Here is a 14,611-nt window from a genome sequence, read left to right on the forward strand (position 1 = left end):
TGTGTACCGTACATTATACAGCTCATAGACCCTTCATACAGAGACCCCAGTGTAATATTCCTATTATTATATGATGATATATTGTGTACTGTACATTATACAGCTCATAGACCCTTCTTACAGAGACCCCAGTGTAATATTCCTATTATTATATGTGATATATTGTGTACTGTACATTATACAGCTCATAGACCCTTCTTACAGAGACCCCAGTGTAATATTCCTATTATTATATGGTGATATATTGTGTACTGTACATTATACAGCTCATAGACCCTTCTTACAGAGACCCCAGTGTAATATTCCTATTATTATATGGTGATATATTGTGCACTGTACATTATACAACTCATAGACCCTTCATACTGAGACCCCTGTGTAATATTCCTATTATTATATGGTGATATATTGTGCACTGTACATTGTACAGCTCATAGACCCTTCATACAGAGACCCCAGTGTAATATTCCTAGTATTATATGTGATATATTGTGTACTGTACATTATACAGCTCATAGACCCTTCATACAGAGACCCCAGTGTAATATTCCTATTATTATATGGTGATATATTGTGCATTGTACATTATACAGCTCATAGACCCTTCATACAGAGACCCCAGTGTAATATTCCTATTATATGTAATATATTGTGCACTGTACATTATACAGCTCATAGACCCTTCATACAGAGACCCCAGTGTAATATTCCTATTATATGTGATATATTGTGTACTGTACATTATACAGCTCATAGACCCTTCATACAGAGACCCCAGTTAATATTCCTATTATTATATGTGATATATTGTGTACTGTACATTATACAGCTCATAGACGCTTCATACAGAGACCCCAGTGTAATATTCCTATTATTATATGGTGATACATTGTGTACCGTACATTATACAGCTCATAGACCCTTCATACAGAGACCCCAGTTAATATTCCTATTATTATATGTGATATATTGTGTACTGTACATTATACAGCTCATAGACCCTTCATACAGAGACCCCAGTGTAATATTCCTATTATTATATGATGATACATTGTGTACTGTACATTATACAGCTCAAAGACCCTTCATACAGAGACCCCAGTGTAATATTCCTATTATTATATGTGATATATTGTGTACTGTACATTATACAGCTCATAGACCCTTCATACAGAGACCCCAGTGTAATATTCCTATTATTATATGTGATATATTGTGTACTGTACATTATACAGCTCATAGACCCTTCATACAGAGAACCCAGTGTAATATTCCTATTATTATATGTGATATATTGTGTACTGTACATTATACAGCTCGTAGACCCTTCATACAGAGACCCCAGTGTAATATTCCTATTATTATATGGTGATATATTGTATACTGTACATTATACAGCTCATAGACCCTTCATACAGAGACCCCAGTGTAATATTCCTATTATTATATGATGATATATTGTGTACTGTACATTATACAGCTCATAGACCCTTCTTACAGAGACCCCAGTGTAATATTCCTATTATTATATGGTGATATATTGTGTACTGTACATTATACAGCTCATAGACCCTTCATACAGAGACCCCAGTGTAATATTCCTATTATTATATGTGATATATTATGTATTGTACATTATACAGCTCATAGACCCTTCATACAGAGACCCCAGTGTAATATTCCTATCATTATATGGTGATATATTGTGTACTGTACATTATACAACTCATAGACCCTTTCTACGGAGACCCCAGTGTAATATTCCTATTATTATATGGTGATATATTGTGTACTGTACATTATACAGCTCATAGACCCTTCATACAGAGACCCCAGTGTAATATTCCTATTATTATATGTAATATATTGTGCACTGTACATTATACAGCTCATAGACCCTACATACAGAGACCCCAGTGTAATATTCCTATTATTATATGTGATATATTGTGTACTGTACATTATACAGCTCATAGACTCTTCATACAGAGACCCCAGTGTAATATTTCTATTATTATATGTGATATATTGTGCACTGTACATTATACAGCTCATAGACTCTTCATATAGAGACCCCAGTGTAATATTCTTATTATTATATGATGATATATTGTGTACTGCACATTATACAGCTCATAGACCCTTCATACAGAGACCTCAGTGTAATATTCCTATTATTATGTGATATGTTGTGTACTGTACATTATAAAGCTCATAGACCCTTCATACAGAGACCCCAGTGTAATATTCCTATTATTATATGGTGATATATTGTGTACTGTACATTATACAGCTCATAGACCCTTCTTACAGAGACCCCAGTGTAATATTCCTATTATTATATGGTGATATATTGTGTACTGTACATTATACAGCTCATAGACCCTTCATACAGAGACCCCAGTGTAATATTCCTATTATTATATGTGATATATTGTGCACTGTACATTATACAGCTCATAGACCCTTCATACAGAGACCCCAGTGTAATATTCCTATTATTATATGGTGATATATTGTGTACTGTACATTATACAGCTCATAGACGCTTCATACAGAGACCCCAGTGTAATATTCCTATTATTATATGTGATATATTGTGTACTGTACATTATACAGCTCATAGACCCTTCATACAGAGACCCCAGTGTAATATTCCTATTATTATATGGTGATATATTGTGTACTGTACATTATACAGCTCATAGACCCTTCATACAGAGACCCCAGTGTAATATTCCTATTATTATATGTAATATATTGTGCACTGTACATTATACAGCTCATAGACCCTACATACAGAGACCCCAGTGTAATATTCCTATTATTATATGTGATATATTGTGTACTGTACATTATACAGCTCATAGACCCTTCATACAGAGACCCCAGTGTAATATTCCTATTATTATATGTGATATATTGTGCACTGTACATTATACAGCTCATAGACTCTTCATATAGAGACCCCAGTGTAATATTCTTATTATTATATGATGATATATTGTGTACTGCACAGTATACAGCTCATAGACCCTTCATACAGAGACCTCAGTGTAATATTCCTATTATTATGTGATATGTTGTGTACTGTACATTATAAAGCTCATAGACCCTTCATGCAGAGACCCCAGTGTAATATTCCTATTATTATATGGTGATATATTGTGTACTGTACATTATACAGCTCATAGACCCTTCTTACAGAGACCCCAGTGTAATATTCCTATTATTATATGTGATATATTGTGTACTGTACATTATACAGCTCATAGACCCTTCTTACAGAGACCCCAGTGTAATATTCCTATTATTATATGGTGATATATTGTGTACTGTACATTATACAGCTCATAGACCCTTCTTACAGAGACCCCAGTGTAATATTCCTATTATTATATGGTGATATATTGTGCACTGTACATTATACAACTCATAGACCCTTCATACTGAGACCCCTGTGTAATATTCCTATTATTATATGGTGATATATTGTGCACTGTACATTGTACAGCTCATAGACCCTTCATACAGAGACCCCAGTGTAATATTCCTAGTATTATATGTGATATATTGTGTACTGTACATTATACAGCTCATAGACCCTTCATACAGAGACCCCAGTGTAATATTCCTATTATTATATGGTGATATATTGTGCATTGTACATTATACAGCTCATAGACCCTTCATACAGAGACCCCAGTGTAATATTCCTATTATATGTAATATATTGTGCACTGTACATTATACAGCTCATAGACCCTTCATACAGAGACCCCAGTGTAATATTCCTATTATATGTGATATATTGTGTACTGTACATTATACAGCTCATAGACCCTTCATACAGAGACCCCAGTTAATATTCCTATTATTATATGTGATATATTGTGTACTGTACATTATACAGCTCATAGACGCTTCATACAGAGACCCCAGTGTAATATTCCTATTATTATATGGTGATACATTGTGTACCGTACATTATACAGCTCATAGACCCTTCATACAGAGACCCCAGTGTAATATTCCTATTATTATATGATGATATATTGTGTACTGTACATTATACAGCTCATAGACCCTTCTTACAGAGACCCCAGTGTAATATTCCTATTATTATATGTGATATATTGTGTACTGTACATTATACAGCTCATAGACCCTTCTTACAGAGACCCCAGTGTAATATTCCTATTATTATATGGTGATATATTGTGTACTGTACATTATACAGCTCATAGACCCTTCTTACAGAGACCCCAGTGTAATATTCCTATTATTATATGGTGATATATTGTGCACTGTACATTATACAACTCATAGACCCTTCATACTGAGACCCCTGTGTAATATTCCTATTATTATATGGTGATATATTGTGCACTGTACATTGTACAGCTCATAGACCCTTCATACAGAGACCCCAGTGTAATATTCCTAGTATTATATGTGATATATTGTGTACTGTACATTATACAGCTCATAGACCCTTCATACAGAGACCCCAGTGTAATATTCCTATTATTATATGGTGATATATTGTGCATTGTACATTATACAGCTCATAGACCCTTCATACAGAGACCCCAGTGTAATATTCCTATTATATGTAATATATTGTGCACTGTACATTATACAGCTCATAGACCCTTCATACAGAGACCCCAGTGTAATATTCCTATTATATGTGATATATTGTGTACTGTACATTATACAGCTCATAGACCCTTCATACAGAGACCCCAGTTAATATTCCTATTATTATATGTGATATATTGTGTACTGTACATTATACAGCTCATAGACGCTTCATACAGAGACCCCAGTGTAATATTCCTATTATTATATGGTGATACATTGTGTACCGTACATTATACAGCTCATAGACCCTTCATACAGAGACCCCAGTGTAATATTCCTATTATTATATGATGATACATTGTGTACTGTACATTATACAGCTCAAAGACCCTTCATACAGAGACCCCAGTGTAATATTCCTATTATTATATGTGATATATTGTGTACTGTACATTATACAGCTCATAGACCCTTCATACAGAGACCCCAGTGTAATATTCCTATTATTATATGTGATATATTGTGTACTGTACATTATACAGCTCATAGACCCTTCATACAGAGAACCCAGTGTAATATTCCTATTATTATATGTGATATATTGTGTACTGTACATTATACAGCTCGTAGACCCTTCATACAGAGACCCCAGTGTAATATTCCTATTATTATATGGTGATATATTGTATACTGTACATTATACAGCTCATAGACCCTTCATACAGAGACCCCAGTGTAATATTCCTATTATTATATGGTGATATATTGTGCATTGACATTATACAGCTCATAGACCCTTCATAGAGAGACCCCAGTGTAATATTCCTATTATATGTAATATATTGTGCACTGTACATTATACAGCTCATAGACCCTTCATACAGAGACCCCAGTGTAATATTCCTATTATTATATGTGATATATTGTGCACTGTACATTATACAGCTCATAGACCCTTCATACAGAGACCCCAGTGTAATATTCCTATTATATTATGGGATATATTGTGCACTGTGCATTATACAGCTCATAGACCCTTCATACAGAGACCCCAGTGTAATATTCCTATTATTATATGTGATATATTGTGTACCGCACATTATACAGCTCATAGACCCTTCATACAGAGGCCCTAGTATAATATTCCTATTATTATGTGATATGTTGTGTACTGTACATTATGCAGCTCATAGACCCTTCTTACAGAGACCCCAGTGTAATATTCCTATTATTATATGGTGATATATTGTGTACTGTACATTATACAGCTCATAGACCCTTCATACAGAGACCCCAGTGTAATATTCCTATTATTATATGATGATATATTGTGTACTGTACATTATACAGCTCATAGACCCTCCATACAGAGACCCCAGTGTAATATTCCTATTATTATATGTGATATATTGTGTACTGTACATTATACAGATCATAGACCCTTCTTACAGAGACCCCAGTGTAATATTCCTATTATTATATGGTGATATATTGTGTACTGTACATTATACAGCTCATAGACCCTTCATACAAATACCACTGTGTAATATTCCTATTATTATATGTGATATATTGTGTACTGTACATTATATAGCTCATAGATCCTTCATACAGAGACCCCAGTGTAATATTCCTATTATTATATGTGATATATTGTGTACTGTACATTATACAGCTCATAGATCCTTCATACAGAGACCCCAGTGTAATATTCCTATTATTATATGGTGATATATTGTGTACTGTACATTATACAGCTCATAGACCCTTCATACAGAGACCCCAGTGTAATATTCCTATTAATATATGGTGATATATTGTGTACTGTACATTATTCAGCTCATAGACCCTTCATACAGAGACCCCAGTGTAATATTCCTATTATTATATGTGATATATTGTGTACTGTACATTATATAGCTCATAGACCCTTCATACAGAGACCCCAGTGTAATATTCCTATTATTATATGTGATATATTGTGTACTGTACATTATACAGCTCATAGACGCTTCATACAGAGACCCCAGTGTAATATTCCTATTATTATATGTAATATATTGTGTACTGTACATTATACAGCTCATAGACCCTTCATACAGAGACCCCAGTGTAATATTCCTATTATTATATGGTGATATATTGTGTACTGTACATTATACAGCTCATAGACGCTTCATACAGAGACCCCAGTGTAATATTCCTATTATTATATGTAATATATTGTGTACTGTACATTATACAGCTCATAGACCCTTCATACAGAGACCCCAGTGTAATATTCCTATTATTATATGGTGATATATTGTGTACTGTACATTATACAGCTCATAGACCCTTCATACAGAGACCCCAGTGTAATATTCCTATTATTATATGTGATATATTGTGCACTGTACATTATACAACTCATAGACCCTTTATACGGAGACCCCAGTGTAATATTCCTATTATTATATGTAATATATTGTGTACTGTACATTATACAGCTCATAGACCCTTCATACAGAGACCCCAGTGTAATATTCCTATTATTATATGGTGATATATTGTGTACTGTACATTATACAGCTCATAGACCCTTCATACAGAGACCCCAGTGTAATATTCCTATTATTATATGTGATATATTGTGTACTGTACATTATACAACTCATAGACCCTTTATACGGAGACCCCAATGTAATATTCCTATTATTATATGGTGATATATTGTGCACTGTACATTATACAGCTCATAGACCCTTCATACAGAGACCCCAGTGTAATATTCCTATCATTATATGGTGATATATTGTGTACTGTACATTATACAACTCATAGACCCTTTATACAAATACCACTGTGTAATATTCCTATTATTATATGTGATATATTGTGTACTGTACATTATACAGCTCATAGACCCTTCATACAGAGACCCCAGTGTAATATTCCTATTATTATATGGTGATATATTGTGTACTGTACATTATACAGCTCATAGACCCTTCATACAGAGACCCCAGTGTAATATTCCTATTATCATATGTGATATATTATGTACTGTACATTATACAGCTCATAGACCCTTCATACAGAGACCCCAGTGTAATATTCCTATTATTATATGTGATATATTGTGTACTGTACATTATACAGCTCATAGACCCTTCATACAGAGACCCCAGTGTAATATTCCTATCATTATATGGTGATATATTGTGTACTGTACATTATACAGCTCATAGACCCTTCATACAGAGACCCCAGTGTAATATTCCTATTATTATATGTTGATATATTGTGCACTGTACATTATACAGCTCATAGACCCTTCTTACAGAGACCCCAGTGTAATATTCCTATTATTATATGTAATATATTGTGTACTGTACATTATACAGCTCATAAATCCTTCATACAGAGACCCCAGTGTAATATTCCTATTATTATATGTGATATATTGTGCACTGTACATTATACAGCTCATAGACCCTTCATACAGAGACCCCAGTGTAATATTCCTATTATTATATGGTGATATATTGTGTACTGTACATTATACAGCTCATAGACCCTTCATACAGAGACCCCAGTGTAATATTCCTATTATTATATGTAATATATTGTGCACTGTACATTATACAACTCATAGACGCTTCATACAGAGACCCCAGTGTAATATTCTTATTATTATATGTGATATATTGTGCACTGTACATTATACAGCTCATAGACCCTTCATACAGAGACCCCAGTGTAATATTCCTATTATTATATGTGATATATTGTGTACTGTACATTATACAGCTCATAGACCCTTCATACAGAGACCCCAGTGTAATATTCCTATTATTATATGTGATATATTGTGCACTGTACATTATACAGCTCATAGACCCTTCATACAGAGACCCCAGTGTAATATTCCTATTATTATATGTGATATATTGTGTACTGTACATTATACAGCTCATTGACCCTTCATACAGAGACCCCAGTGTAATATTCCTATTATTATATGTGATATATTGTGCACTGTACATTATACAGCTCATAGACCCTTCATACAGAGACCCCAGTGTAATATTCCTATTATTATATGGTGATATATTGTGCACTGTACATTATACAGCTCATAGACGCTTCATACAGAGACCCCAGTGTAATATTCCTATTATTATATGTGATATATTGTGCACTGTACATTATACAGCTCATAGACCCTTCATACAGAGACCCCAGTGTAATATTCCTATTATTATATGGTGATATATTGTGTACTGTACATTATACAGCTCATAGACGCTTCATACAGAGACCCCAGTGTAATATTCCTATTATTATATGTGATATATTGTGCACTGTACATTATACAACTCATAGACCCTTTATACGGAGACCCCAGTGTAATATTCCTATTATTATATGTGATATATTGTGTACTGTACATTATACAGCTCATAGACCCTTCTCTCTAGATAAGAGGTTGTCATCTATGTTGTAGCTTAGACCAATATTTCCCAACCAGTGTGTCTCCAGCTGTTGCGAAACTACAATTCCCAGCATGCCCGGCCAGCCAAAGGCTGTCTGGGCATGCTGGGATCTGTAGTTTCGCAACAGCTGGAGGCACACTGGTTGGGAAACGCTGGCTTAGACGTGAACTCTGCCTGGCAATGTAGTAACATGTAGGGTTAATATAGTGTCACTGCAGCACAGTCGTGTAGCTTTAGGGGTCACAGCAGTCGCAGTTGCAACTTGACCCTTGACCCCCCTAATGATGCAGCCAATTTTCATTTTTGCATTTTCATGTTTTCCATTTAAGGAGTCATAACTATTTTTATTTCTCCGTCTACAAACGCATGTGAGGGCTGTTTTTTTTTTAGGACCAATGCTGCAAAACTGGAAAAAAAAAATTAATTGTGAGGTGAAATAAAATAAATGATAAATAAAATAGAAAAATCAATTTTCGTCATTTTTTTTTTTTTTTTCTGTTTTACACTGTTACCTGTGTATATAAACTGATATGTTATCTTGATTCTTCAGGTCAGTACGATTACAATGATATCCAGTATGTATAGTTTTTCTATGATTTACTAGTTTTAAGCTTGGTCTTGTTTTTTAAAGAATATACCTTTGGCCCTGTTCAGACCTATATAACTTTTACATTTTTCTGCCTACAAAACTGGGCTGAGAATCCTTGTTTGTGCCAATTAGTACCTATATATTAATGTATGCAGAATAACTTTCCAATAGCATGTTATTAAAAAATATGCTTCTTTCTATTTATTTTTCCACTTTGAAATAAATGGCCACTAGGGGTCTCCCTACCAGTCCTGGCCGCAAGCCTTTTTTTTTTTTTTTTATAAATTTCAGGGAGCAGTGCTGAGCTTGTCTGTGTCCCGGCTGCAGTCTGAGATTTAGGACTCCAGCAAGAGTCTGAAATCTATAAAAAAAAAAAAGGCATGCAGAAAATTTTATAGTAAGAAGCATATTTTTTAATGACATGCTATTGGAAAGTTTTTCTGCATACATTAATCTATAATATATCAAAAGTTTTTTTTGATGAAAGGTACCCTTTAACCATGTTATCTTTTAATAATTCAGAAAATCTTGTGATACCAAATGTGAGTGTTTTTGTTTGCTACATTTACTTTTTTTAAGAAGTGGAAAATGGGGAATGTTTTGAATTTTTATTATGGGGATTTCTGTTTTTTATTTGTTTACACTTTAAATTTTTTTTTTTTTTTTTTACTTTTTAGTTCACCTAGGGGACTTGCATGAGCAATCATTAGATTGCTCATACAGATCAATGTAATAATAGCAAATAACATAAATCCATTCCATCAGTGATCTCCTGGCTCCGCCTACCTAGGACAGACTATACCACTAGCTCAGTCTATGGAAAGGAAGGATTGTCCGGCACCAGGTATGTTCTAAAAGATTGCTTTATTCATGCCATAGCAAGGAAACAGACATCACAGGACTGTGGTAATCTGACGCGTTTCGCTCTCTCTTGAGCTTAAACGTAGACAGTCTGCGTTTAAGCTCAAGAGAGAGCGAAACGCGTCAGATTACCACAGTCCTGTGATGTCTGTTTCCTTGCTATGGCATGAATAAAGCAATCTTTTAGAACATACCTGGTGCCGGACAATCCTTCCTTTCCATACGCTGTTGAAGCCGGGGCGGGACCGGCGGGTCCGTGACAGCACAGGTGTGTCGGAGATTTGGCTCCGGAGGTGAGCGGACACCACTGCATTTGGACTAGCTCAGTCTCGGCAGCCATGGAAGCACAGTACAGGGGGTATTACTAATTCTTGGGGCATAATGGAGGGCATTATTATTTTGTAGTCAGTAGAATAACAAGGCGCCATCTTCATAAGTATAACAATATATATGAATCGATCCCATGCTCTGTAGATACCAGAGGAACCTCTGCAGTAAATAAATGGATCACATCGACAACTATAGGGGGGCTAAGACAGAAGCAGCTCATGTGGCTCCTGGAGGGGGCCCATAGGCCCCTTCACCATGTATGAAGACATGGTGTGAGACATAACAAGTGAAGGGTCTGGTACATATTTTGTATTTGGGCCCAGGGGCTCCACATTACAACTTGTAGGTTACTATTAACTATGTAATTCTTGTCATCTTTGCTTAGGAACAAGATGGACGACATGAACAAGACTCAGGCCACAATGTTTGTGTTTTCTGGACTGACCGATGATGCCAAACTTGCCCTTTTCCTCTTTGCTTTCTTTCTGCAGGTCTACATCATAACTGTAGTGGGTAACGTTGGTATAATAGTCATTGTCCAGAAGACTTCCACCCTCCACACCCCCATGTATTACTTCCTCCGGTACCTCTCCCTTGTGGACCTCTTCTACTCCTCGGTTGTGTCTCCTAAGATGATCTATGACCTGGTCTCGGTGAAGAAGGTCATCACATTTCACGCTTGTGCCCTCCAGTTCTTCGTCTTTGCCACTCTGGCAGGTACAGAAGTTATTCTCCTGTCAAATATGTCCTATGACCGTTATGCTGCCATTTGCCACCCTCTACATTATGTGTCCATCATGACCAAGAAGAAATGCTTCCATTTGGTTGTCCTAGCGTTTTGTCTTGGTATCTTGCAGTCAACCGCACAGACCAGTTGTGTATTCAGCCTCCATTATTGTGCCTCAAACCTCATTGACCACTTCTACTGTGACATCCCCCCACTGCTCCGACTGTCCTGCTCCGACACCTTCTCCTGTGACATGGTCACAGTGTTCCTCATCGGATCTTATAGTGTGGGTTCATTGACCACCATCTTGGTCTCCTACATCTTCATCCTTTCCTCTATTTTACAGATCAGGTCAGCTAAGGGCAGACAGAAGGCGTTTAGTACCTGCTCCTCACATCTTATTTGTTCCTCCATTTTCTATATATCTGTGTTCCTTACCTATGTCCGTCCCCCGTCAGATGCCTTCAAGAAACAAGACAAGGTGGTTTCCATTTTTTATTCAGTGATGACCCCAATGCTTAATCCTCTTATATACAGCCTGAGGAACCAAGAGGTGAAGAAAGCCATTGTGAGGGCCATATACAGCTTCAGCCATGACAGAAGAAGACTGCTGGCTCTAAAGAACTGAGTTGATTGTCCTGTAACCTACAGAATGCATGTGGTGTCCCAGAGCGAGTTCACTATTCTGAATACTGTTTGGGTGGCTATAGCCTCAAAGGTCTTCAGCTCTTTCTCCGGTCTATGGGGGAGATTTATCAAAACCTGTGCAGAGGAAAAGTTGCCAAGTTGCTCATAGCAACCAATAAGATTGCTTCTTTCATTTTTAACAAGGCCTCTGAAAATCTGATTGATTGCTATGGACAACTGGGCAACTTTTCCTTTGCACTGGTTTTGATAAATCTCCCCCTATGTCTTTGAATGTACTTTTATGCAATCCTGTCTCCACCTTCAGTAGGAGTCTGCCTCCAACTACAATATTCCAGGACCAGGCAACAAGCTGCAACCTTTCTGGTGAATCCCGCTACAGGGGTAGTGGCAACACAAGTGGATGCTTTAGGGACAACAGAATAGCTGACAAGCCCTCTAGCAAAGGAAGGGTTAGGTTTTGAAATTCTCAGGGCCGGCCTGTCCAAATCGACGGACTAATATCTGGACCTACCCCCTTCTGGATGTCCTCAGGTCAGAGTAACTCAAGGAAATGTAAGTGACGGCAGGGATCTTTGAAAGATTACCATGACAACCTCCCCGCTGAAGACAGATAGACGTACAGCCTAAAGCCTATAGTTTAATGTATCCTTAAGGACGTAAGGGACCCAAGTACCCACGGAGGTTACTCATAGCACTAGATCACAGGACCATAAGCCTGAATGAGAAGAGTTGAGCTAAGTCAGGTCAAGTATAGTCTCAAGTAAAGTCAAGTCTCAAGTATAGTCCCAAGTGAGGTCTCAAGTCGTAGTCTAAAGTCTCATCCCGCAGGTGCAGTGTAGTGCAGGCCAGAACAACCCCATACCTCGGAGCCTAGCGCCTATCATTAGGGGTAGAGCACCAGTTTACTCAGAAGGACTACAGTCACATAGTACCAATTCTCAAGTCTGCTAAGTTTCTCTAGAACTGTTACCGTGACAAGTTACCAGTTACTTCACAACTTCCAAGGTGTATACCAAGTACTGTATTCCAAGTCTGTGACATTACAAGTCTCTTCTACTGTACATGATCTACAACATCAGTAAAGAACAAGCTGTTACCCATAAATCCTAGCTTTTGAGGTATTTATTCCTGGGGCTTTGATACAGAGTGGTTAGTGGGAACTGTCAGGTAACTGCCACCAGACACTACAACCCTCACCATCAGTCATACATTCTAACTACAACCCTCACCATCAGTCACACATACTAACTACAACCCTCACCATCAGTCACACATACTAACTACAACCCTCACCATCAGTCACACATACTAACTACAACCCTCACCATCAGTCACACATACTAACTACAACCCTCTCCATCAGTCATACATACTAACTACAACCCTCACCATCAGTCACACATACTAACTACAACCATCACCATCAGTCACACATACTAACTACAACCCTCACCATCAGTCACACATACTAACTACAACCCTCACCATCAGTCACACATACTAACTACAACCCTCACAATCAGTCACACATACTAACTACAACCCTCTCCATCAGTCACACATACTAACTACAACCCTCACCATCAGTCATACATACTAACTACAACCCACTCCATCAGTCATACATACTAACTACAACCCTCACCATCAGTCACACATACTAACTACAACCCTCTCCATCAGTCATACATACTAACTACAACCCTCACCATCAGTCATACATACTAACTACAACCATCACCATCAGTCACACATACTAACTACAACCCTCACCATCAGTCACACATACTAACTACAGCCCTCACCATCAGTCATACATACTAACTACAACCCTCACCATCAGTCATACATACTAACTACAACCCTCACCATCAGTCACACATACTAACTACAACCCTCTCCATCAGTCATACATACTAACTACAACCCTCACCATCAGTCATACATACTAACTACAACCCTCACCATCAGTCATACATACTAACTACAGCCCTCACCATCAGTCATATATACTAACTACAACCATCACCATCAGTCATACATACTAACTACAACCCTCACCATCAGTCACACATACTAACTACAACCATCACCATCAGTCATACATACTAACTACAACCCTCACCATCAGTCACACATACTAACTACAGCCCTCACCATCAGTCATACATTTTAACTACAACCCTCACAATCAGTCACACATACTTACTACAACCCTCACCTTCAGTCACACATACTAACTACAACCCTCACCATCAGTCATACATTATAACTACAACCCTCACCATCAGTCATACATACTGACTACAACCCTCTCCATCAGTCACACATACTGACTACAACCCTCACCATCAGTCATACATACTAACTACAACCCTCACCATCAGTCAC

The 14,611-nt window shown here is 37.0% G+C and overlaps 1 protein-coding gene across 1 annotated transcript; it reads left to right on the plus strand.

Moving 5' to 3' along the window:
* The first annotated feature begins 11,237 nt into the window (after nucleotides 1-11,237).
* Nucleotides 11,238-12,200, plus strand: LOC130366651 (olfactory receptor 1019-like). The gene has a single exon (XM_056568972.1). The coding sequence runs from the start codon at nucleotides 11,238-11,240 to the stop codon at nucleotides 12,198-12,200; it is 963 nt and encodes a 320-aa protein (XP_056424947.1).
* Nucleotides 12,201-14,611: the final 2,411 nt, after the last annotated feature.

This window comes from Hyla sarda, chromosome 4 (assembly GCF_029499605.1).
Source record: "Hyla sarda isolate aHylSar1 chromosome 4, aHylSar1.hap1, whole genome shotgun sequence".
Taxonomy (NCBI): domain Eukaryota; kingdom Metazoa; phylum Chordata; class Amphibia; order Anura; family Hylidae; genus Hyla; species Hyla sarda.